Source organism: Mobula hypostoma, chromosome 2, assembly GCF_963921235.1.
Source record: "Mobula hypostoma chromosome 2, sMobHyp1.1, whole genome shotgun sequence".
Lineage (NCBI taxonomy): Eukaryota > Metazoa > Chordata > Chondrichthyes > Myliobatiformes > Myliobatidae > Mobula > Mobula hypostoma.
Window position 1 is genome coordinate 131,200,103 of NC_086098.1, and position 22,691 is coordinate 131,222,793.

Consider the following 22,691-nt stretch of genomic DNA (forward strand, 5'->3'; position numbering starts at 1 on the left):
ATCTGACCAACAGCCCAGCTCTTTTCCCATGCTTCCTTGGTAAATAGTGCATCTTTCCAGGTTTCCATCGATGCAGTGTGCTGTTGTCAGCTCTTTGATGTTGGTGGATGCTGCCCGTGGGAATCGATTGCCCGGTCGCGTCGTCCGACACTCCAGGTCGGGCCGAGTAATGGGGGAGGCTCCGCTGCCGCTTTCAGCTGCCGGAGGCTCGGGCTGTCGATTGGGTCAGTACCCGAAGCCGACACTTAATCCCGGATAGCCAGGCTCCTTCCTTAAGCCGAGTCACGGTTGCGGAGGCCTCCGCTCCAACCGAGCCTTGGGCTCGATTTCCGAGGTCAGCGGCAGAGGCCTCACTTCCCGCAGCTGTGGATGGCCACCAACGGGGCTTTACAGTGGTCGCTCCGGGGAAGCGTCTGGGGCACCTTGAGGTCTCCGCCGTCACTTCTGTGTGGTGGTCTGCTCTGGAGAGGTGCTGGTTGGAAGGGGCCGTGTCTCCAGGCGCTCCGGCATGGTAGTAGACTGCGGGTCTCCAGGAACGTGGTGCTGGTTGAACGTTGGTCAGGTCTGGGTGCGGTCCGGAGTTTAAGAAGCAGTTCCGGCGTGGTGGTCTCCAGCTGGGTCAGTAGCTTCACCAGGGTGTTATTGATCTTTATCTTGCTAAATTTGAGGTTTAGAAGGGTTTCTCGGGTATAGGATAGTGGAGAAGGCAGTTTGCTCGGGAGAGCACGCGCAAAGTCGCCAGTTACCAGCACCATCTTTTAAGAAAAAGGGTTAAAAAGAAGTCAGCCATAATCAAATGGCAGAGAGTCTCAGTGGGCTGAATGGCCTCATTCTGCTCTTATATCCAATGGTCTTAGACCAGTTACCCAGATTTGATTCTGATTTCTGCTGTTTCTGTGGAGGTTGCATGTTCTCCCTGTCCCCCAGTTCACCTGCTGTCCCCAACGTGCTAAAGATGTGTTGATTGATAGTTGAATTGTCCTTGGCATAGATAGAAAGCAGACGAATCAGGGTAAAGAGAGTTATTCTGAGAAATAAAATAGGATTAGTGTCATTGCATGCCTGACAATTGGCAGGGATGTGGAGGATTGTAGGGTTTGTTTCATACTACATGTCTTCACAGGCCAGAAAATTGATTGCTCTTTGATGATAATGCTCAGAGGCATACACAACTTGCATAAGTCAGTGGTTTTCAAACAATTATGTGAACCCAAAGACTTTTCAAGTGCAGAAGAAAAGCCTATTTGAAATCAATACTTAGTGTACCAGAAACTAGCAGTTGAGGTTTTTTCATTCTGCGCATGTCCAGTCTAATTGCACCAGTCACAGACATCCCATCCTGCAAAAACTCATTTCAGAGAGGTAGCACCATCAATTTGCGGGAGACTTCCGGGAGAGGTGGGATGTCTGCAATAGAGTAGCTCCTGAGCAGCTAGCCAGCTAAGTTAAATAATGTTAGCTATACTAATGAATGAATGACACCTGTTAAACTCACCTCAACATGTCTTTTACAGTCTCAACTCACCACGGGCAAAAGAAAAGTCACTGTTGCAAACAGCGCAGCGAGCAACACTGTCATTATTTTTGACCCCTATTAGGCAGGGGTACACTTTAGGGTAGTCTGGGGTGACGTATGTTTTATATTTTCTTTTTTTGGAACACTCTGCCATGGTGCGCTCTCGCTGTCTCTCGTGGTCACTCGCGTGCTCTCGCTTTCTGGCTTGCTTGCTCTCGCTCTCGCGCACGCTCTCGTGGTCGCTTTCGCACTCTCTCTTGCTTGCTTTCTCTCTCTCGCTCTCGCTCTCGCTCTCAAAAGAATTTATTTCCGTGATATTGTATATAATTTGCGGGCATCAGGGAGCCACTATTAATATGCGGGAGACTCCCGGAACTTCCGGGAGAGGTGGGATGTCTGCAGTCATTGTACATAGAACAGAACAGTAGAGCACAGGAGTAGGCCCAATGGCCCATGATATTGTGTTAAACGAGTAATTAAATACCAAACTGTACTTATCCCTTCTGCCTACACAATGACCCTATTCTATCACTTTCTTCCTATTCATATGCATAAGAACCTATTATACACCTCTGTCATATTTGCCTAAACTACCATCCCTGGCAGCACATTGCAGGCATCCTTCAATCAGTGGAAGTGTTCGAATAGTACAAACGTAGTTTTTCATGCCAAGGCCATCTTCCCAAGTACATCCCTCTCGCCTCTTTTCAACACCCTCACTTTGGCTTTCTGGTTCTTTGCCCTTTCAGATGATCACACACCCACCCCTTCCACACCTTATTGAAGAACTTAATGCACTACTGTGTTTTGCATGAATATAATAAAGACAGTTAGAATACATTGTTCCTTCACTTCAGTGATGATCAAAGAGCAAGTACCTGCTGGTAGCAGTTACTTGCCATGGCAATTTATTCTCAATGGGGTTGTGAAGAGTTAACCTGAATAGAGAAACTTATTTCATTTTTAGTAGTTTGCTAGTTTTATATTGAAACAGCTTTAGAACATAAGAGCATAAGAAATAGGAGCAGGAGTAGGCCATCCGACCCATCGAGCCTGCCCCACCATTCAATAAGATCATGGCTGATCTGTCCGTAAACTCAGCTCCATGTACCTGCCTTTTCCTCAGAACCCTTAATTCCCCTACTATGTAAAAATCTATCTAACTGTATCTTAAATATATTTAGTGAAGAAACCTCAACTGGGCAGAGAATTCCACAGATTCACCACTCTGGGAAAAACAGTTTCTCCTCATCTTCTGTCCTAAATCTTCTCCCCTGAATCTTGAGGCAATGTCCTTTAGTTCTAGTCTCACCTACCAATGGAAACAACTTCCCTACTTCTATCTTATCTATCCCTTTCAAAATTTTGTATGTTTCTATAAGATCCTCTCTCATTCTTCTGAACTCCAAAGAGTATAGTCCCAGGCAACTCAATCTCTCCTCATAGGTTAATCCCTTCATCTCTGGAATCAACCTGGTGAACCTTTGTCTGATACAGGTTTCCCCCACCATCCGAAGGTGGAGCATTCCTGTGAAATGGTTCGTAAGTCGGAAGGTCGTAAAGCGAAGAAGCAATTACTATTTATTTACATGGGAAAAATTTGTGTGCGTTCGCAGACCCAAAAATAACCTACCAAATTATGCCAAATAACACATAAAACCTAAAATAACAGTAACATATAGTAAAAGCGGGAATGATATGATAAATACACAGCCTATATAAAGTATAAATACTTATCTACAATCATTACCCGCACTGTTCTCCGTAGCAAAAATCTCACGCAAGCACTCTCCAGTAACCTTTAAGCTATGAAGCTGCCAAATCATACCAAATAACACCTAAAAATACACAGCCTATATAAAGTAGAAATAATGTATGTACAGTGTAGTATCACTTACGGGAATCGGGAAGACATCGAGCACACTGATTATTGTGTGTTTGGTTGAATCGTTGGTGGTTAGGGTGGTGCAGTGGCCCCCACCCTCCGGGCCACCGACTGATACCAATTCACTGAGAATGCAGCGGTAGCTGGGATGCACCCAGCACATCTTTAAGAAAAAAGCCAAAATAAGCAAGCTAATTAATTAGGTGCTGTCTGGCACGTAAATCTCGGCCCAGGTCAGAGGTGACCTGTATAACAAAAATAGAAGCCGAAGCAAGCCATTTGCCCTCCATCATTCAATAAGATCATGATTGATCTTTTCTTTCAGTGCCACAGAATCTCCACAACCTTTGAGAGAATGCCAAAGATTTGGTTCTGTTTCCTCAACCTGGTCCTGAAAGTTTGATCCTTATTTTGAGACTGATCTCTGGCTTTAAACACTAATCAGGGGAAATACCATCTCTGTACTTGTCTTTCGAGCCCTGTCAGAATTGTGTGTGTGTTAAAACAAAATTGCTTTTTATTCTTCCGAAATCTAGAAAGTATAGGCCCAGTCCATAAAACCTCGTCAGAAAATACACCCACATATCAGAAAGTAATTTGATGCAATTTTGCTGCATTCCCTCTATCACAAGTATACTCTTAATTAGACAGGGAGATGTGAGCTGTACACAGTATTCCTGGTGTGGTCTCTCTTCATCATTTGCATACTTTCAATAGGATGGCTTTAATAGTACTTCCGCCATGATTAAGATGGGGAACAGAGCACATGGCTGAAGTAATATAAGAGCTGTTGTATGTGAGTTATTGCTTGGATTCCTTTAACTGGCTGACTGCATAGTATATTAATCTATCAAGTGCGAAAAATCTACATTCATACATCAGAAAACAGTGGATTAAAAGGTTAATGATCCATATAAAGTAGTATGTAGATCAGTAGTGACTTATCATTCATTCAGCTGTGCATCTTTGATTAAGTACATATATAAACTAAAGATAGATTTCTAAAGATTAGCTTTATTTGTTCCATGTACAAGCAAACATGAAGTGAAATTTGTTGTTTACGTCAACAACGAACACAGTGTGAGGATTTGGGGACAGTCTGCAAGTGTCATCATGCTTCCAGTGCCAACATAGCGTGCTCAAACTTAGTAACACTAACCTGTATGTCTTTGGAATGTGGGAGGAAACCAGAACACCCGGAGGAAACCCATACAGTCATGGGGAGAATGTACAAACTCCTTTTAGACAGCAGCAGGAATTAAAACCCGATGGCTGGCACTGTAATAGTGTTATAGATTGCAGCTGCACAATCATGCCATCCACTAAAAATTATTACTCCTCCTGACCTGGGACTACTTAAAAAGCAGTTCTACTTTAGGGTACCATCAACAAAATAGCAGTTCAGATTGATGTTGTAGTTGAAGCAAAGGAGAAAAAGATTATTTGAAATGGAAGCAACAGTATGATCATGTTCTGTCATTTGTTAAGCTCGTGTCTGATCTTCTACCTGAATCCCATTCACTGCACTATCTCCTTATACATGCAAAATTGTTACATTTTCCCCATCTTTTCCACAATTCTAATCCTCAGTGTTGCCATTCGTACCACTTCAAAACAAGTCAAACCTAGTTTTATCCCTCTTTGCCACCATCCTTCTCAACACCTACTATTGTCCAGCTCAAGAAGACTGTCCTCCATTTTTATCAGTCTAATTATAGCTCTGGCTTACACTTCAGTTCTAGATCTTCCCTCATGCCCCTACCTCCACGTAGACCTTTCCTCATTTTGCTTGTCACAACTTTTGCATAATCATGAGTAGATATTGGCTAAGCTATTGCATGCTGTTAGTACAAAACTTTTCTCCTCTCTTATATCCTTGTAGCATTGATGTTATTTTGACATTCTTTCTTATGAAGCTACAATCTCCTCCAGTTAGACCAACTGCAGACATCTAACAGTTGCTGTCTCACTTGCATCAGATTGTTCACACTTTGTCCAATTTGACTTACAAATTAAAAATACTATCTTAAATTCTCTGTCACAAACACAAGCTGTTTCCTTAGGAGATATTATGTATTTCATTCCTGATCTTTAGCTCTATGCTCCTCAAATCTTCAGCTATGCTTCCCCTTGTATAGATATACAGCAAAATTTCACAAATCCAACACCCATAGGATTTTTGTGATGCTGAAACACCAGGTTTACTCGGTCATTTGATGTCACTCCTATTAAAGCCCTAACCACTTTATCCCATTTTGTTTTGAGGTAAGACAGTAATACAATGTTTTCAGTGAATCTGGTGAATTTAAAGGAAAGCAGGAAAAGGGGCCTCAGTGATTTTAAAGGGAGCAAAGGAGAGTTCACCTTGTGAGCCAGATACTGAATCATTAGCAGTTAACAGTTGAATGGTGGATTATCAGGGTCACTACGTAGGTTCATGACGACCATCCTTTGCTCCACAGATGCGACTTAACCTATTGGGTTCATCCTGTGGCTTATTTTTATGCCCCAGATTCCAGCATCTGCAGACTATTAACTCTCCAATGGATTAAGAGTTTATTGTATTGCTTTCAATGATATTTCCAGTTAGTGTGCTTATCCACATTTTGAAATATCTTTTGCTGCCTTGCTCTTTACTATTGTCAATCCTACTATTCACCGCCCTGATTTCTCCTTTCTATTGACTTTCTATGCATATATATTCCACATCTGTTATTTGAATAGTTTTTCATATTTCTGTTATGAATGTTAATGCCCAAACAACAAGGACATGTTTTTCTTTTGTTTAACCAACTTTACTTTCAACATCTCCTTTCAATACCTGACGGCTGCCACCTTTACATCCCATTATTCTTCCCTCTCTCCTTCTGCATGCATATGCATAACAAGGATTGTGCACATGCATACTAAATACTTACATAGTCCAAAAGAACAAAACTGAATAATGAAGTCCAGGATTCCTTTTCTCAACTCTTCCAATTCCTTCATTATCTAAAAGTGCTCCATTGCTGAAGCTTTTGCTCAATCTTGCTATTAGCTGTTTTGATGTAATTTAAAGGATCATCAATTCATGGAGGTTTGTATTTGTGAAGTGCCTGTGAATATGTGAATATTTATTATACATTAGAGTAATAGAGTTATACAACACAGACAAGCAGTTCAGTTGAACTTGTCAACACCGACCTAGGTGCCTACGTGAGTTAACCCCATTTACTTGTGTTTGGTGCTAAACCTGTCGTAATCATGTATCAGTCAAAATAGCTTTTGAAAATTGCAATTGCACCCACTTCTGTCACTCCTCTGGCAGCTTCTTCCATACATCCTTCGCAGTCTTTGTGGAAAAAATGTTTCCCCTCTCACCTTAAAACTTTGGCCACTAGTCTTAGGCTCCCCTATCTTGGGGAAAAATAGACTGTGACCATTCACCCTATCTCTGACCCTCACAGTTTTATAAGTCTAAAAGGTCACCACTCAGCCTCCTTCACTCCAGGGTTAACAGTCTCAGCCTTAACAATCTCTTTTCTTAAATTAAGCCATCCAGTACCACCGACAGTCTTGAGAATCTTCTCTGCACCCTCTCCAGCTTTAGCACATCCTTCCTGTAGTTAGGTGGCCAGAACTGCAGACAGCATTTCGAAAGTGCAGTCTTACCATTGTCTTATACGGCCATGACATGATGTTCCAATCAGCATGATTTCATTGATGAAGCAGAGTGTGTCACATGCTTTCTGACTGTGTAACCACTTTCAGGGAACTGTGTACTTGTATCCCTAGTTCTCTCTGTCATAGAGCACTCCACAAGATCCTGTTATTCATTATGTATGACCTGCTTTGTTGAACTTAGCAAAATGAGAGAGAAATTCCATCTGCCTTTCTTTTAACCGCATTCCCATTTGATCTTGATCCTGTTATAACGTTGGACAACTTTCTTCACTGTCTACTATACAGCTGATTTTGGTGTCATCTACAGACTTACTAATCATGCCATCTACATTCTCGATCAAATTGTTAATATATGTAATCAACAGCAGGGTTCCCAGCAGTGATCCCGGCGGCACACTACAGGTCACAGGCTTCAATCTGAAAAGCAGTCCTCCACTATCACCCTCTGCTTCCTCACACCAAACCACAGCTATATCTACTTGGCTCGTTTACCCTGGGTGCCATGTACTGTAATCTTATGGACCAGGCTACCCATGCGGACCTTATCAAAGGCCTTTCTAAAGTCTATGTTTACAACATGTACCACCCTGTCCTTTTGGTTCATCACTTCAAAAAAAAATCAAATTCAAGAGACATGATTTTCCATGCACAAAGCCATGCCGATTATTCCTAATCCCACATACAGTGAGATTCTGTTTTTCACAATCCTCTCCAGTAGCTTTCCTGCTGCTGACTTTAGACTCACTGACCTGCAGATTACTGATTTATCCTTGCAGCCCTTAAAAACACATCATTAACTACTCCTAATACTACACCCATTAAAGACACCATTTGAATTTGACCTATTGAATATTATTCCTAAAATTCATGTATTTACCACTCTGAAAGAAAGTAGTACCTCTTCCAAGTCATGGTCTATTTTTTTCTGTAATTGTGACATTCAACAGACCACCAGTTTTCTTTGTGATATTGTCGCTTTAGTTTCCAATTGAAAGTATTGCAATAATTTCACTAAATTCGACAGGTATTCATTTCCTCTAAATTTGTGGCTATTTGAAATTATAAGATTAATTTGGTTTATAATAAAGAAAGGATATAATAATGTTAGAGGCAGTCTAGAAGAGACTCACTTGGCTAATTCATGGCACGGGAGTGTTACCTTACCACAAATGGCTCAAAATAAAGTTAGACCTGTTTTATTTGGAATTTTTTAAAAATGGAGTGTAATTGTGGAGAAAGGAGTTCATTTGCAGAGGACAGGTGGGAGTGATGGTGCGAAAGAGTTTGACAGTGAAAGTATTCATTAAACTACTTTAAACTTTTGTGGCTTTGGCCTGTTTTAGCAAAAAAAACCTCACATCATTCATTTTGGTGTATCAAAATGCTATAGAAAACCTTGAAATACAGTGCAGAAAAGGTTTGTATAGGTCATCAAGTGCTTGTATCTCAAGGCGATTCCAGGAAGATTTGCTAATAGGTGATTACATGAATACATATTCCAGTTGCTGAGGTGGTAGTTAAACTGGAATCTGTAACAGTGATTTATGTTGACAAAGCAATTTAAAATGCAAAATGTTTTCAATCAGCATGATAAATTAAAATATGATGTAATGTTTGTGAATGCAGAAGATGATATAGTGGCTAATCTATTTGTCTGCATTCCTGCATATTCCTGGTAATTTCACTTAGCAGTCTATCTCTACCTCATCTCTTCCTTATTTTTAAACAATGACCCCAGATTTCTCCATAAGCAGAAACATTTACTACATATCTACCCCATCAGAATTTTGTTTTTAGTCAAGCTTTCTCCAGCAGACAAAAGCCTATTCTATCCAATGAGTTCTGTCAAAGCAACCCATCCATTCAGCCATTGAGCCTTAATACTGCTTGCAAAATGTTTTCATCTTGCAGCAGATAAGAAGACCAATATTGTACTTTTATTGACCAATTCTGTACTTTCCCTCCTTTTGTTCAATTTCCCAATAATGAACAATGGAATTTGTTAGCCTTCCTACTTGCACACTAGCCTTTTGTGAATTATGCACTGGGGCACCCAGATCCCTCGGCATTTCTGACCTCTGGAATCTCTCACCATTTAAATAATATATTTCTCTATTTTTTTCCATCAAAGTAGACAATTTCACTTTTTCCCGTGTTATTACCTCATTTACCTGATCTTTGTCCACTCACTTAACCTATCTATGTTTTCTTACAGTCTCCCTTTGTAAACATATCTTGCTAACTTTATTCCTAATCATTCATAAAATGTTGAAACACTTGCACCAGTTCCTGTAATGCACCACTCACTACATTTTGCCAATCTGAAAAAAGATTTATGTCCATTGTTTCCTAGTAGATTATGAGAACACTCAGTCCTCTTTTATTGTCATTTAGAAATGCATACACGCATTAAGAAATGATACGTTTCTCCGGAGTGATATCACAGAAAACAGGACAAACCAAAAACTAACACTGACAGAACACATAATTGTAACATATAGTTACAGCAGTGCAAAACAATACCATAACTTGATGAAGAACAAACCATGGGCATGGTAAAAATAGTCTCCAAGTCCCTGAATCGATCGACTCCCGAGTTCCCGATAGCGGCGGCAAAGGGAGAAACTCCCTGCCATAAACCTCCAGGCACTGTCAACTTGCTGATGCCTTGGAAGCAGCTGACCACAGCCGACACTGAGCCCATCCGTCCGAAAACTTCGAGCCTCCGACCAGCCCCTCCGATACAGCCTCCCGAGCGCCATCCTCTGCCGAGCGCCTTCGACCTCGCCCCGGCCGCTGAAACAAGCAAAGCTGAGGATTTCGGGGCCTTCTGCTCCGGAGATTCTGGTTACCACACAGTAGCATTTCAGAAGTTTTCCAGATGTTCCTCCGTACTCTCATGTCCATTTCCATCAAACCAGAATTGTGCACAGTCCCCTACTTGACAGATAACAGACATCACCACCGAAGTGGCCACGCGCGCTGCTGTCATGCCGCCATCTTCTCCTCCTCCAGTGAATCCTATATCCACACCAATATGTTGCCTCCTTAAATCATGGTCTTTTATTTTTCATAATAGCCTTTGATACAACACCTGGTCAAATGCCTTCTAAAATTTAAATTTATCACAAACATTGGTGCCCCTTTATAAACTTTGTGTTGAAGAGTTAATGTCCTGTCTACATTTAAGATATATGAATAAATACATAATTATTACGTCATATCAAAGAAGAAGAATCTGAATTTTTGAGTTGCAAATAAAGGGCATTAATTTGCAATGTTGAGGAAAACTTTGTAAAGTAGCAGCAAATAGTCAATTAGGACAGATATCAGAATATGTGCAGCACTCTTCTGTCCATGCCAAATGGGCATATTTTAAAAATATTCTGTGATCTCAACAGACAAAGTAAGAATTTCATTGCATTTAGAATCAATGAGGCAAACTAAAGAAGAATCAGAGTTATAGGAAATCTGCTACAGGTCTTTACCGTATAAAAGTGAGTAAGATCAGTCTATTCCAGTTGCAAGTAATGCGAGGTGATCTCATTGAAATGTAGAAGGTTCTGAAACGGATTGACAGCATTGCTGCTTCTTGCTAACAAAGTTGAGTTTGGGGCAGTCCCAGATTAGGTTATGGACTATTTCAGACTGATGTGTAAATGTGTTACTGAAAGCTGTGAACTTTTGTATTTCACTAATAGGAATTTCAGATACCCAATTATTAAGTTTATTCAGGGCTGGAATGAATAGTATTTTCGGACAGCATGGAATTGGGGAACGTGGACGATAGGTAGAAATTTAACCATATTCTCATTGAATGGCATAACAGTCTCTTTTGAGTTGAGAACAGAGAATTGCTAATCATACTCCTGACCACTGCCCTGTAAGCGTTGATTTGATTATTATCTCCAGGTTGAATAATCTGCAGAATTATTAAGACTCAATGGTGATTAAAGTTGACATGGATAAACATAATGTTGTAGATGTGTGTCCCTGTAGGATGTCAATGCCTTGACGGGAAGAGGTAGAGGAAAAGAATTGACAGAAAAGAAGTAGATTTTATTAATTTAGCCAGTTTAGATTAGAATCCTCAACAGATTGAAAATTCTGGAAATCCGAGCAACACATACAAAATGCTGGAGGAACTCAGCAGGCCAGGCAGCATCAATGGTAAAAGGTACAGTCGACATTTCAAACCGAGACCCTTCGGCAGAACTGCCAGATTAGAATCCTGACCAGAGTGTCAAATTGCCTCTGTTTTGAGTCTTTGTAAAGTCTAGCTTCATGATTAATTCATGATTAATAAAATGAATTTTGGCTTTTTGTTTTCAAGGGGACATTATTTTCAACTGTCATTATCCAGACCTTCCTCCAGATTTCATCTTTGGAGAAGATATTGATTTTCTGCCTGAACCCACGATGCTCCATGTGAGTTTTATTTTAGGATTTATAATTTTATTCTTACTTGTGCTCTACAGATTGTCTCTGAATAATCTAGCATTGCTCAGATCCTGGGGCTCTGATGTGACCCTTAACTGAAGTTTTACCAGTGTTTATTAAGCCACTAGTTAAATAGGTGTTAATTTAAAGATGTGTGAAACCTGAATTTATGCAAAAGTCAACTGTTAGTGATCGAAAAGGCAATTAACTATAATCCTCAATGTTTCTTTACTATGATGCAGCAATGGGATTTGGGGAAGGGATGCAATTTGCCTCTTTCATTTGAGACAAAGCATTGACTTAAAATTTTTATCGAGAGTTTCTTAAATAATTGTTAACATTTTCAAAGTAATTTTTATGTTGTCATTGAGATGTATTCTGGAGTTTAAAATAATTCAAATAGTGTAGAGCTTATTACTACTTTCAACATGTGTAGGTATTGTAGAGTCACATATTTATGCCTGTTTCTTGTGTGCCTTGAAATGAGTAGCTTGCTGGACCATTTTGGAGGGAAGAATCAACTATTATAACTGGATTCATTGTCAAACTTAAATGATTTGGCTCATATTAGTATGTAGAGACTAGTTTGTTTCTCAGCAGATGGCAAAAATAGGACCTGATGATAGGGAGAGGTGTGTGCTCTTAGTTTATCAAAAAAGTTAAAATTGTGAAATCCATAACACAGCTAATGAGGAAACATTTCAAATGCTGAACCCATAATCCAATAGCCAGTAGAATTTCTGGCTCACGCTTGCCTCTGTGTCATATTCTCGTTTCCTGTCAAATAAAAGAAAGTAGAGTATTTATCTGGGTGAATGGTGTATCCTGTGTCTACACCCTGTTTTCAATGGGGAGATTGGGTGTGTGAGTAATTCCATATTTCTCTGTATTCATAATTTATCACTAAAGATGGGTGGTACACTGTCCAGTGCATTAACAATAGCTCACTCAGGAACTCTTAAATTTCTAATTGAATTTTACTATGTATCGTAATAACTTTAAACCTTCCCCTCAGTAGGTCATATCTGATAGTCAAAGCATTTCATTTGCAAATATTGATTACTAAAGGGTTTATTTAACTAATCAGTGTATAAACCAAGTTCTATGACAGCAAAGTACATGTTGAATTTGACAATACAGGTCGACCTTCACTAATCTGACTACCTGTAATCCGGTTCCTTCGATAATGTGGCACTGATTATGCTTAATGTGATCCTTCTGTAATTCGGCATTTTCACTGATCCGGCATTCCTCAGGTCCCAATGGTGCCAGATTAGTGAAGGTCGACCTGTACATCTTTAATTCCATAAATCCCTCCTGTTATTGTGTTATATTGTCAGGCACAGAGAAGGTGGTGATCCAGTTTACAGCAGAGAATTTCTGCCAACAGTTGATAATGTTTTTTTACTCTCTAAGGAATTTTCTACTAGTTTTGCTTAAATGCAGAAATTGTCTCATGCTAATAGGTTTTACTGAGAAATCATGATGCAGGTCATGAATATGTTGTATTTGTTCAAAGCAGCCAATGGCTCAGACTTTAATTTCCCATTTGAAACTCGAACTTGCCTATTGGGTGCAGTGAGTCATTGTCTAAGACAACCACTTTGCCCAACTGACATAGATGAATAACCAAATTAGGAAAGGAGTGGCTGCATCTGTATAGCTCTATCCATCTAAAGATGTCATTCAAAGGACTGGTGCTAAAAATGACTCCAATTATTTTATCAGTATTACTGTATGGAAATTCTAGGTGTTAACAAAAAGTGATTTAAATAATTTTGGATCATTGGGCAAAAAAGCTTTTCTTTTGGCAAGATAATTGATATTGAATTTAAACTGCTAATACTGCAGATAATTTGCTAGATCCTAAGCAGATATTGTTAACAGGCCGGGTCTTCAAGTGCTGCTGTTGTGACTCCCGTCTCCCCTTCCCCCACCACCACTCCGCAGCCCAGTCTTCCTCAGATCCCACCATCAACTCCTGGGCCCTCAGAGGCTCCATCTTCCTCTCACCCCAACCCTCCCCTCTCCATTGACACCCCCAGCCTCCCCCTCCCCCTTCTGATCCCAGCTCTCATCCGTGCCGGGTCTTTACCATCCCCTCCGACCTTCAACTGTCGGAGGCAGAGCGCTCTGTCCTCAGTAAGGACCTCACCTTTGTCCCCCTTCGCCCACACCTCAGCGAGTTCTGCATTCTCCATGATGCAGAACTCTTCTTCCTCCGTCTCCGAGCCTACTTCTTCGGCAAGGACTCTTCCACCCCCACCGATGACCCCTTCTCCCGTCTTCAACCCTCCTCTTCTTCATGGACACCCCACTCTGGTCTTCTGCCTACTCTGGATCTCTTTATCGCTAACTGCCGACGGGACATCAACCGTCTCGACTTTACCACACCTTGTCCCCATTCCAACCTCACTCCTTCGGAACGCTCTGCTCTCCACTCCCTCCGCACTAACCCTAACCTTATTATTAAACCCGCCGATAAGGGGGGTGCTGTTGTAGTCTGGCGTACTGACCTCTACCTTGCCGAGGCACAGCGACAACTCACGGATACCTCCTCTTATTTACTCCTCGATCGTGACCCCACTAAGGAGCACCAGGCCATTGTCTCCCACACCATCACCGACTTTATCCGCTCAGGGGATCTCCCATCCACTGCTACCAACCTTATAGTTCCCACACCCCGCACTTCCCGTTTCTACCTCCTACCCAAGATCCACAAACCTGCCTGTCCTGGCCGACCTATTGTCTCAGCTTGCTCCTGCCCCACCGAACTCATTTCTGCATACCTTGACACTGTTTTATCACCCCTTGTTCAATCCCTTCCGACCTATGTTCGTGACACTTCTCACGCTCTTAAACTTTTCGATGATTTTCAGTTCCCTGGCCCCCACCGCTTTATTTTCACCATGGATGTCCAGTCCTTATATACTTCCATCCCCCATCTGGAAGGTCTCAAAGCTCTACGCTTCTTTTTGGATTCCAGACCTAATCAGTTCCCCTCTACCACCACTCTGCTCCGTCTAGCGGAATTAGTCCTTACTCTTAATAATTTCTCCTTTGGCTCCTCCCACTTCCTCCAAACTAAAGGTGTAGCTATGGGCACCCGTATGGGTCCTAGCTATGCCTGCCTTTTTGTTGGGTTTGTGGAACAATCTATGTTCCGTGCCTATTCTGGTATCTGTCCCCCACTTTTCCTTCGCTACATCGACGACTGCATTGGCGCTGCTTCCTGCACGCATGCAGAACTTGTTGACTTTATTAACTTCGCCTCCAACTTTCACCCTGCCCTCAAGTTTACCTGGTCCATTTCTGACACCTCCCCACCCTTCCTAGATCTTTCTGTCTCTGTCTCTGGAGACAGCTTATCCATTGATGTCTACTATAAGCCTACTGACTCTCACAGCTATCTGGACTATTCCTCTTCTCACCCTGTCTCTTGCAAAAATGCCATCCCCTTCTCGCAATTCCTCTGTCTCCGCCGCATCTGCTCTCAGGATGAGGCTTTTCATTCTAGGACGAGGGAGATGTCTTCCTTTTTTTAAAGAAAGGGGCTTCCCTTCCTCCACTATCAACTCTGCTCATCCTCTGGGTCCCCCCCCCCCATCTTTCTTCCCGGACCTCCTGTCCCATGATCCTCTCGTATCCCCTTTTGCCTATCACCTGTCCAGCTCTTGGCTCCATCCCTCCCCCTCCTGTCTTCTCCTATCATTTTGGATCTCCCCCTCCCGCTCCAACTTTCAAATTCCTTACTCACTCTTCCTTCAGTTAGTCCTGACGAAGGGTCTCGGCCTGAAACGTCGACTGCACCTCTTCCTACAGATGCTGCTTGGCCTGCTGCGTTCACCAGCAACTTTGATGTGTGTTGCTTGAATTTCCAGCATCTGCAGAATTCCTGTTGTTATTGTTAACTGTAGTTAATTTTTAATGTAGTTTTTGGTCTTTGAATCTTTTTGTAGCTCATGGTGTAATGGAAAATTGTGTGATCGTATATTCTATGTCCAAAGAGCATAGTCTGGAACAGAAAACACATGCCTAAATTTGCTTATCATAAACATTCCACACCAGGACAGATTCTGAGATGAACTGAAAAAACAATTAGTAGGTGATAATTGACTAGAGATTGATAGTACTTTCTGTGTATTTCTATGTTACATTGACTATTCTATTTATTATAAATTACTATGATTACACATTTAGACGGAAATGTAACGTAAAGATTTTTACTCTTCATGTATGTGAATGATGTAAGAAATAAAGTCAATTTAATGAGAAACATTGGATGATATAGTTGTTCATCTATACTATGTTTGCACTGTAGATTTTTGGAACAACAAAAGGTAATAGTACAACAATGTCAACATCCCATCTAGGATCATATGAGCATTGTGCCCAATGTGCCCTTTCATTAATCAACTAAGGAAATAAACACTGAGAATAACAGAAGGAAATGCACAAAAAGAGAGTGTGTTGCCCTTAAGGCATTTATTTGACCTTGTTGGGTCTACGCTTTAAATGATTTGCTTGTAACTATTTTCTAGTTAAAGTTAAGGGTTGGTAATTAAGTACAGTATAACAAAGGTAAATTCATTGTCTATGGTATATCGTGGCATGTGATGACATCACCAGTTTCGCTGTGTCATATGTGTAACCTGCGGTTGGGGAAGGTGTAAAGGTGGGTGCCATGCGTGCAGCATGATCGTGAAGAGCTCCGTTTCTACCCACAAAGAAACATTATAGAAGCAACACCGTAAGTTCATAAGAAAGTATTTGAAGTAAAAATATTAACGCAGTTTCTGTTAAAGGAAGCGGTGTGCGTGTTGGCTTTTCAATTTCAAACACGGAGTGGGCTAGGGCCCGGCGGCGGTTTGATGCAACCCCCTCGCCCGCTACTCGGGGCGGCTGGAGACACTCACTAAAAGAAAAGAGCGCACGTGATCACCAGAATGAAACAGACACTGTATATGTTTGTATTTTTTTATCAACAGTTTTTACCATACGATGTTAATGTGGAAGAGTGAACAGTAAATGGTTAACCTTACTACGACTCTGTCTTCATTGGCTCCGGTTTAACTTGTTTCAACACACTGCACAAGAACACTACAGAGAGATTTTTTTTAAAGGGAAAATTAAGAAGTCTGCTGGAAGAACTCAGCATATCAAGCAGCATCTGTAGGAGGAAAGTAGTTGTCAGTGTTTTGGGTCAATTCGGCATCAGGACTGAGAGTTGAGAACCGAGAAGGCCAGTGAATGGCTCCCAATTCCAGTACCAACACTTCCTCGAGGAAAATTAATGAGTTCTAAAAGGCCAAACAGAATACAGTCACAAACAACAGGAATTCTGCAGATGCTGGAAATTCAAGCAACACACATCAAAGTTGCTGGTGAACGCAGCAGGCCAGGCAGCATCTCCAGGAAGAGGTGCAGTCAACGTTTCAGGCCGAGACCCTTCATCAGGACTAACTGAAGGAAGAGTGAGTAAGGGATTTGAAAGTTGGAGGGGGAGGGGGAGATCCAAAATGATAGGAGAAGACAGGAGGGGGAGGGATGGAGCCAAGAGCTGGACAGGTGATAGGCAAAAGGGATACGAGAGGATCATGGGACAGGAGGTCCGGGAAGAAAGACAAGGCGGGGGGACCCAGAGGATGGGCAAGGGGTATATTCAGAGGGACAGAGGGAGAAAAAGGAGAGTGAGAGAAAGAATGTGTGTATAAAAATAAGTAACAGATGGGGTACGGGGGGAGGTGGGGCATTAGCGGAAGTTAGAGAAGTCAATGTTCACGCCATCAGGTTGGAGGCTACCCAGACGGAATATAAGGTGTTGTTCCTCCAACCTGAGTGTGGCTTCATCTTTACAGTAGAGGAGGCCGTGGATAGACATGTCAGAATGGGAATGGGATGTGGAATTAAAATGTGTGACCACTGGGAGATCCTGCTTTCTCTGGCGGACAGAGCGTAGATGTTCAGCAAAGCGGTCTCCCAGTCTGCGTCGGGTCTCGCCAATGGCTTTCTCTGGCCATGAAACTAGCAGGCATGAACTTCAGATTGCCTCTGCCATTGATCTCGCCGGCTCCAACACCTCAGGGCATATTCAAAACCCGGACTCTAGCAACGACCATGGACACATTCAATGTGATTGCGCAACCACCAATTGCGACTCCAGCCTTGAACTCCAAGCCAGGTCTTTATGTGCAGCTATTGTGACTCCCGTCTCCCCTTCCCCCACCACCACTCTGCAACCCCGTCTCCCTCAGATCCCACCATCAACTCCTGGGCCCTCAGAGGCTCCATCTTCCTCTCACCTCAACCATCCCCTCTCCACTGACACCCCCAGCCTCCCCCCCCCCCCCCCGATCCCAGCTCTCATCCGTGCCGGGTCTTTACCATCCCCCCCGACCTTCAACTGTCGGAGGCAGAGCGCTCTGTCCTCAGTAAGGACCTCACCTTTGTCCCCCTTTGCCCACACCTCAGCGAGTTCTGCATTCGCCATGATGCAGAACTCTTCTTCCGCCGTCTCCGTTTCCGAGCCTACTTCTTCGGCAAGGACTCTTCCACCCCCACCGATGACCCCTTCTCCCGTCTTCAACCCTCCTCTTCTTCATGGACACCCCGCTCTGGTCTTCTGCCTACTCTGGATCTCTTTATCGCTAACTGCCGACGGGACATCAACCGTCTCGACTTCACCGCACCTTGTCCCCATTCCAACCTCACTCCTTCGGAACGCTCTGCTCTCCACTCCCTCCGCACTAATCCTAACCTTATTATTAAACCCGCCGATAAGTGGGGTGCTGTTGTAGTCTGGCGTACTGACCTCTACCTGGCCGAGGCACAGCAACAACTCGCGGATACCTCCTCTTATTTACCCCTCGATCGTGACCCCACTAAGGAGCACCAGGCCATTGTCTCCCACACCATCACCGACTTTATCCCCTCAGGGGATCTCCCATCCACTGCTACCAACCTTATAGTTCCCACACCTCGCACTTCCCGTTTCTACCTCCTGCCCAAGATCCACAAACCTGCCTGTCCTGGCCGACCTATTGTCTCATCTTGCTCCTGCCCCACCGAACTCGTTTCCGCATACTTCGACACGGTTTTATCCCCCCTTGTTAAACCCCTCCCACCTATGTTCGTGACACTTCTCACGATCTTAAACTTTTCGATGATTTTAAGTTCCCTGGCCCTCACCGCTTTATTTTCACCATGGATGTCCAGTCCCTATATACTTCCATCCCCCATCTGGAAGGTCTCAAAGCTCTACGCTTCTTTTTGGATTCCAGACCTAATCAGTTCCCCTCTACCACCACTTTGCTCCGTCTAGCGGAGTTAGTCCTTACTCTTAATAATTTCTCCTTTGGCTCCTCCCACTTCCTCCAAACTAAAGGTGTAGCTATGGGCATCCGTATGGGTCCTAGCTATGCCTGCCTTTTTGTTGGCTTTGTGAACAATCTATGTTCCGTGCCTATTCTGGTATCTGTCCCCCACTTCTCCTTTGCTACATCGACGACTGCATTGGCGCTGCTTCCTGCATGCATGCAGAGCTCGTTGACTTTATTAACTTTTCCTCCAACTTTCACCCTGCCCTCAAGCTTACCTGGTCCATTTCCGACACCTCCCTCCCATTTCTAGATCTTTCTGTCTCTGTCTCTGGAGACAGCTTATCCACTGATGTCTACTATAAGCCTATTGACTCTCACAGCTGTCTGGACTATTCCTCTTCTCACCCTGTCTCTTGCAAAAATGCCATCCCCTCCTCGCTATTCCTCCGTCTCCGCCGCATCTGCTCTCAGGATGAGGCTTTTCATTCTAGGACGAGGGAGATGTCTTCCTTTTTTTAAAGAAAGGGGCTTCCCTTCCTCCACTATCAACTCTGCTCTTAAGCGCATCTCCCCCATTTCACGTACATCTGCTCTCACTCCATCCTCCCACCACCCCATTAGGAATAGGGTTCCCCTGGTCCTCACCTACCACCCCACCAGCCTCCGGGTCTAACATATTATTCTCCGTAACTTCCGCCACCTCCAACGGGATCCCACCACTAAGCACATCTTTCCATCACCCCGTCTCTCTGCATTCCGCAGGGATCGTTCCCTAAGCGACTCCCTTGTCCATTCGTCCCCCCCATCCCTCCCCACTGATCTCCCTCCTGGCACTTATCCGTGTAAGTGGAACAAGTGCTACACATGCCCTTACACTTCCTCCTGTACCACCATTCAGGGCCCCAAACAGTCCTTCCAGGTGAGGCAACACTTTACCTGTGAGTCGGCTAGGGTGATACACTGCGTCCGGTGCTCCCGATGTGGCCTTTTATATATTGGCGAGACCCGACGCAGACTGGGAGACCGCTTTGCTGAACACCTACGCTCTGTCCGCCAGAGAAAGCAGGATCTCCCAGTGGCCACACATTTTAATTCCACATCGCATTCCCATTCTGACATGTCTATCCATGGCCTCCTCTACTGTAAAGATGAAGCCACATTCAGGTTGGAGGAACAACACCTTATATTCCGTCTGGGTAGCCTCCAACCTGATGGCTTGAACATCGACTTCTCTAACTTCCGCTGATGCCCCACCTGCCCCTCGTACCCCATCTATTACTTATTTTTATACACACATTCTTTCTCTCACTCTTCCTTTTTCTCCCTCTGTCCCGCTGAATATACCCCTTGCCCATCCTCTGGGTCCCCCCTCCCACCTTGTCTTTCTTCCCGGACCTCCTGTCCCATGATCCTCTCCTATCCCTTTTGCCTATCACCTGTCGAGCTCTTGGCTCCATCCCTCCCCCTCCTGTCTTCTCCCATCATTTTGGATCTCCCCCTCTCCCTCCAACTTTCAAATCCCTTACTCACTCTTCCTTCAGTTAGTCCTGACGAAGGGTCTCGGCCTGAAATGTCGACTGCACCTCTTCCTAGAGATGCTGCCTGGCCTGCTGTGTTCACCAGAATACAGTCAAGCTGTTTCGGATTTTTTCTGAGATTGCATTTTGTAAGTTATTGACAAGATGCGTTTTATGGACGCATCTTGGACAAATGAAATGCAAAACCACCAGTGGTATAACAAATTGTGGAAACTATTTCATAAAAACATTGGAAACACTATATAACAAGATAATGACCCATTGTGTTTCCATTCCAGCACATTAGTAGTTGAACAGTTACTGTGGAGCAAATTCAGAAAATGCTAGAAACACTCAGCTAGTCAGGCAGCATGTGGAAAAATAAACAGAGTTTGTGTTTCAGTTCCTGGACCCTTCATGAGAACTGTTGAAGAAAAGTCCAGTCTGCCAAATAAGTCTTACTAGCTTGGGAAGATTTGGTTAGGTTTCTATTTTGAGGATGAAACAGAGCGCTGTTACACTCCAGCTGTGGGCTCAAGGTGTAATGGGATTGTACAATGGAGTGAAGATGAACTGGTTAGACTGAGGCAATTGAAAATTCAAAAATGATAGAGGGCATTATGACCGTCACGAGACAGATTCTGAGATGAGCTGATAAAAGAGTTGGTAGGTGATAATTGACTGGAGATTGATAGTACATTTACTGTAAAAAGTCTGCTGGAAGAACAGTTGTATATTCTTGCTGTACGTTCCCAATCCAAAAGCCGTGGATGAACCAGGAGGTACGTCATCTGCTGAAGGCTAGATCTGTGGCATTCAAGTCTGGTGACCCAGGCCTGTACCAGAAAACCAGGTATGATTTGTGGAGGGCTACTTCAAGGGCAAAGAGACAACTTCGAACAAAGTTGGAGGCGACATTGGATGTGTGACAACTCTGGCAGGGTTTGCAAGACATTACTTCCGACAAAGCAAAGCCCAATAACATGAATGGCAGCAATGCTTCACTCCCGGATGAACGCAATGCCTTTTATGCCCACTTTGAAAGGGAGAATATAACTACAGTTGTGAAAATCCCTGCTGCACTTGATGACCCTGATCTCTGTCTCAGAGGCTGATGTTAGGCTGTCTTTAAAGAGAGTGAACCTTCGCAAAGCATAAGGTCCAGGTGAAGTACCGGGTAAGGCTCTGAAAACCTGTGCCAACCAACTGGCGGTAGTATTCAAGGACGTTTTCATCCTCTCACTGCTAGGGGCAGAAGTTCCTACTTGCTTCAAAAAGGCAACAATTATACCGGTGCCTAAGAAGAATAATGTGGACTGCCTTAATGACTATCGCCCAGTAGTACTCACATCTACAGTGATGAAATGCTTTGAGAGGTTGGTTATGACTAGATTGGATTCCTGCCTCAGCAAGGACCTGGGCCCATTGCAATTTACCTATCGCCACAATAGGTCAACGGCAGATGCAATCTCAATGGCTCTTCACATGGCTTTAGACCACTTAGACAATATAAACACCTATGTTTGGATGCTGTTGCATCGACTATAGCTCAGCATTTAATACCATCATTCCTACAATCCTGATTGAGAAGTTACAGAGACCCAGGTTCTGTACCTTCCTCTGCAGTTGGATCCTAGGCTTCCTAATCAGAAGACCACAAACTGTGGATTGGTGATAACATATCCTCCTCGCTGACGATCAACACTGGTGTACCTCAGGGGTGTGTGCTTAGCCCACTGCTCTACTCTATATACACATGACTGTATGGCTAGGCATAGCTCAAATATCATCTATAAATTTGCTGATGATACAACCATTGTTGGTAGAATTTCAGATGGTGACGAGAGGGCGTACAGGAGCAAGATATGCCAACTGGTGGATTGGTGTCACAGCAACAACCTTGCACTCAACATCAGTAAGACAAAAGAGCTGATTGTGGGCTTCAGGAAGGGCAAGACAAAGAAACACCTACCAATCCTCATAGAGGGATCAGAAGTGGAGCGAGTGAGCAGCTTCAAGTTCCTGGGTGTCAGGATCTCTGAGGATCTAACCTAGTCCCAACATATCGATGCAGCTAAAAAGAAAGAAAGACAGCAACTATACTTTATTAAGAGTTTGAAGAGTTAACAAATACACTCAAAAACTTCTGTGGATGTACCGTGGAGAGCATTTTGACAGGCTGCATCACTGTCTGATATTTGGGGTGGGGCATGAGGGGGTGCTACTGCACAAGACCGAAAGAAGCTGCAGAGGATTGTAAATTTAGTCGGCTTCATCTTGAGTACCAGCCTGCAAAGTACCCAGGACATCATCAGGGAGCGGTGTCTCAGAAAGGCAACTTCCATTATTAA

At 43.3% G+C, this 22,691-nt stretch overlaps 2 protein-coding genes across 7 annotated transcripts in view; one reads left to right on the forward strand and one right to left on the reverse strand.

Annotated features, from left to right (window-relative positions):
- The window catches only part of rbks (ribokinase), a 196,344-nt gene extending 180,947 nt beyond the window's left edge, over positions 1-15,397 (reverse strand). The window contains exon 1 of one of the 2 annotated variants that reach the window (XM_063040667.1): positions 15,262-15,397. The gene's annotated coding sequence lies outside the window, so the exon portion shown is untranslated. The remainder of the gene's footprint in view (positions 1-15,261) is intronic. The other variant, XM_063040670.1, reaches the window with a different exon arrangement.
- Positions 1-22,691, forward strand: part of babam2 (BRISC and BRCA1 A complex member 2) — a 214,277-nt gene that overhangs the window by 21,769 nt on the left and 169,817 nt on the right. For all 5 annotated transcript variants that reach the window (XM_063040662.1, XM_063040663.1, XM_063040664.1 and 2 more), the window contains exon 4: positions 11,398-11,492. In XM_063040662.1, coding sequence (XP_062896732.1) covers positions 11,398-11,492 — 95 coding nt within the window. The remainder of the gene's footprint in view (positions 1-11,397; positions 11,493-22,691) is intronic.